The sequence below is a fragment of the Solenopsis invicta genome, unplaced genomic scaffold, assembly GCF_016802725.1.
Source record: "Solenopsis invicta isolate M01_SB unplaced genomic scaffold, UNIL_Sinv_3.0 scaffold_383, whole genome shotgun sequence".
Lineage (NCBI taxonomy): Eukaryota > Metazoa > Arthropoda > Insecta > Hymenoptera > Formicidae > Solenopsis > Solenopsis invicta.
The window spans coordinates 1,822-5,320 of record NW_024105286.1 but is presented as its reverse complement, the minus strand read 5'-3'; the positions used below and the strand labels follow the sequence as shown (position 1 = coordinate 5,320).

Sequence of the window (3,499 nt, the reverse complement as noted above, 5' to 3'; positions counted from 1 at the left end):
TAAATTTGTATTTGGAATTGCGAATTCTTTTAAAATTCGCCGTTTTGTGTAATCACAAATTAGATCATCGGAAAAATGCAGAGTGCAAATTCTTAATTTATCCAATCTTTTCTTTGATGCATCTGTAACAGAAATAAAAGTTATGTACATTAATTCATGTACATACTACACGTACTACTGTGTCCAAAAAGTAAGGTGGCATTGCATTTTAAATCTCCCGCGCGCACGGATTTGGAGGAATAAAATTTTTTTAGGTTGGTAGGACTGTCTTTGACATCCAAGAGAAGTAACACGTCAAAATATCCATTAGTGTTTGAGATACGCATTGTTTTGTGAGCTGCTAAAAGTGAATTTCTCATTTTTTGCCATGTCTACATTTGTTGAGCAAAGAATTTGCATTAAATTTTGTTTGCGGAATCAAATTTCTGCTGCAGAATCGTTGCGGATGCTGCAGAATGCCTTTGGCGATAAGGTTATGTCGAAAAAAAATGTATACAAGTGGTACAAAGACTTCCATGAAGGTCGAGAACGTGTTGAAGACGAGGAGCGTTCTGGGCGACCATCAACCGCAACCGACGAAGCTCACGTCCAAAAAATTAAAGATTTGGTGTTGGAAAACCGTCGTTTAACCATTAGAGACATTTCTGATGAGATTGGCATATCAAAAGGCTCGGTCAATTCCATTTTGAAGGATGTGTTGGCTCTCAAACGCGTCAAATCTCGACTGGTACCAAAATCATTGAATTTTTTGGAAAAAAGGCGCCGCGTTGAAGTATGTGAAGCAATGCTTTCCGACTACATTGACAAGACAAAACGCATTATCACTGGAGATAAGACTTGGATCTACGCTTACGATCCCGAAACAACCGACCAATCGAGTGAATATCGTGCCAAAGGTGAGCCGAGACCGAAAAAACCACGTCAAAGTCGCTCAAAAATCAAGGTTATGCTGACTGTTTTTTTCGATTATCGTGGTGTTGTGCATTACGAGTTCCTTCCGCCGGGCCAAACAGTCAATAAGGAATATTATTTGAACGTTATGCGTCGTTTGCGTAACGCTATCCGACAGAAGAGGCCGGAATTGTGGCGAAACAACACTTGGTTTTTGCACCACGATAATGCACCGTCACACACTGCGCTGATTATTCGTGATTTTTTAACCAAAAACTCGACTAATATCGTTCCACAACCACCGTATTCACCTGATTTGGCTCCATGCGACTTCTGGCTATTCAGCAAACTCAAGCGGCCGCTCCGGGGACACCGTTTCGAGTCGATAGAAGAGATTCAAGCCGCTGCGAAGAAGGAGCTAAAGGCCATTCCTGAAATCGATTATTACAACTGTTTCGAAGATTGGAAAATCCGTTGGAATAAGTGTATTATATCAGGGGGGGGATTACTTTGAAGGGGACGAAATTGATTTGCAAGAATAAATAAAGAATTTTCGAAATAAATGCAATGTCACCTTACTTTTTGGACACAGTAGTATGTCTTTAATTACTCTGTAGTTACAAAAATCGGTTATGAAAGTAAGACTTGGATTCTATATATGTTCTCCCTGTTAATTCTGTTCTGTATAAACTTACCGATTAAATCAATTCTTTGGATTGCTCTTAACCAACTTTCCCTTCTTCGCACATCTTTTGGAAATATGTGCAATGGAATTTGTTTATTTGATGTGCACTTGGGCACGCAACATTTATAAACCATGACGATCTGAAAAGTATTTGATAATAAAATAAAGATCAAAGAAAAGCACTCTTCGTATTATGCAATATAAGTAGAAAATAATTTTGTCCTGTAATCCTTAATTTTGTCCTGTAGTCCTTATTATGAATGTCACAAATCGTCACAAAGCACACATTAACACCAATAAATACACAAAAATTTTACACACAATTATAGAATCACAAATAAATAATCGTTTCGTGGCCGCACGTGGTCGACGAAATCGTTTCGAGCGATTTGTAGATTTAGCGGTTTACGATTTCAGTTTGTAGGCAAAACGGAAAGGGAGGTAAGGAGAGAGCAGATTGTGCTGCCACCTGGGACATCCACCCAGTAATCAAAGCTCGGTCGCCATCATGGTGGAAGTATAACATGGTGTGCTCAATTTGGCTAAACCTTTTCACGGCAAAGTGTCTCTTATTCCTGAAGGCTGCCAACTGTGAAAAAATGAAATATTTAATGTCGGAAAGTTGCTGAACCTAGATGGTCGCATCTTTGTCACACGTACGAATGCGTGCATTGCGTCTTTTTCTGTCATACCAGCGCCGCCAGCGTCATTGCTCCAATTTCAGCGCCTTTGCTTCATAGCGTCCATAGTAACAACACGTATTTTTAGGTTATTTTTTAAACTTTATTGTAAAATAAAGTGAAAATGGTACGTTGTATAGTGAAATCGTGTAAAAATTGCAACGAAACGTGCTTGCCGGCGCAAGTAAGCTTTTTCCGATTTCCGGAAAATGCAGTAATGCATGAAGGCTGAATTCAGAGAATCGGAGAGAGTTTTATGCCGAAAAATATTAAGAATGGTAAGTCTTATTAAATATTATTAGCCAATTTTTTGTAATGACATTATTTCCATTACAATTTGTATTACACACACAAGCACACACACAACATTCCAATACTGTTCCAATAGAAAATATTGTAAATATTCGTATCTTAATAGAGCAACCTAACCTAACACCAATTACTTGATATACATACTAACCAACAACTTTCTATTTAATTATCTTAACTTTTGCAATAATTTTAAAGAATAGTTACCAAAAACGGAAAATAGATAAACATGAATAAATAATAATTGATGTATTAATTACTGAAAAATACATTCCTTTTTTTGCATAACGTTATCAAAGTAACATTTATGTTTTCTATTTTAGTGACAATGAAAGTAATATGGACTTCAAAGTCATAGCCGAAGATTTTCCGCTTTCCGTCATCCACGAAAATGTACATGCAGTCTTCCGAGTTACTCGTCAGCCCTGATGATCCATCGAATATACAGGAATGTATGATAGATGTAGAATCACCAAGGTCGATTTAGAAGGTAAGAACAATATTGAACGATTACTGATGATAGTAATTTGCTATCTTAATGTGCCACGAAATTCTTGGTATATACAATAAACAATAATGTTTTGTTTTATTATTACAGTAATCGAAGGCTGGAGGAAACATATGCAATGTGTCGAACGCCACCAAAAACAAGAAAAAAATGAAAAAAATCAAATAAAACTTTTAGCTCTTAGCTTTTTAACTTTGAAATGTATAAAATAATAAATTATTATATTTATCATGAAACCTGCATAAAAAATAATGACTTATTTCTACACATTTTGTCGATAGAGATTGTCTTAGTCAGTTCATTCGAAAACAGCAACATGTGGCTCAAGCATAAAATCAATGAATATTATTTTATTTTATTTAACTATCTCAACTATTTTTTGTTTTCATTCTTAATGAAAAAATATCTTCAATTTTCAATAATTTC

At 35.9% G+C, this 3,499-nt stretch overlaps 1 protein-coding gene and 1 long non-coding RNA gene across 2 annotated transcripts; both read left to right on the top strand.

The window, feature by feature from the left end:
• Positions 1-445: 445 nt before the first annotated feature.
• On the top strand, positions 446-1,119 carry LOC120359956 (protein GVQW3-like). Its single transcript, XM_039459442.1, has 2 exons — positions 446-896; positions 1,070-1,119. The coding sequence occupies exons 1-2, from the start codon at positions 446-448 to the stop codon at positions 1,117-1,119; spliced, it is 501 nt and encodes a 166-aa protein (XP_039315376.1).
• A 1,390-nt stretch (positions 1,120-2,509) lies between these two features.
• Positions 2,510-3,216, top strand: LOC113004507. Its single transcript, XR_005576678.1, has 3 exons — positions 2,510-2,534; positions 2,889-3,055; positions 3,164-3,216. It is a non-coding gene; the product is annotated as an uncharacterized LOC113004507 (long non-coding RNA).
• The last annotated feature ends 283 nt before the right edge of the window (positions 3,217-3,499 follow it).

Coding starts and splice junctions, on each gene's coding strand:
- LOC120359956 (XM_039459442.1), top strand. CDS start 446: ATGCTGCAGAATGCCTTTGGCGATAAGGTTATGTCGAAAAAAAATGTA. Junction 897..1,069: donor GAGTGAATATCGTGCCAAAG/GTGAGCCGAGAC, acceptor GCTATCCGACAG/AAGAGGCCGGAATTGTGGCG.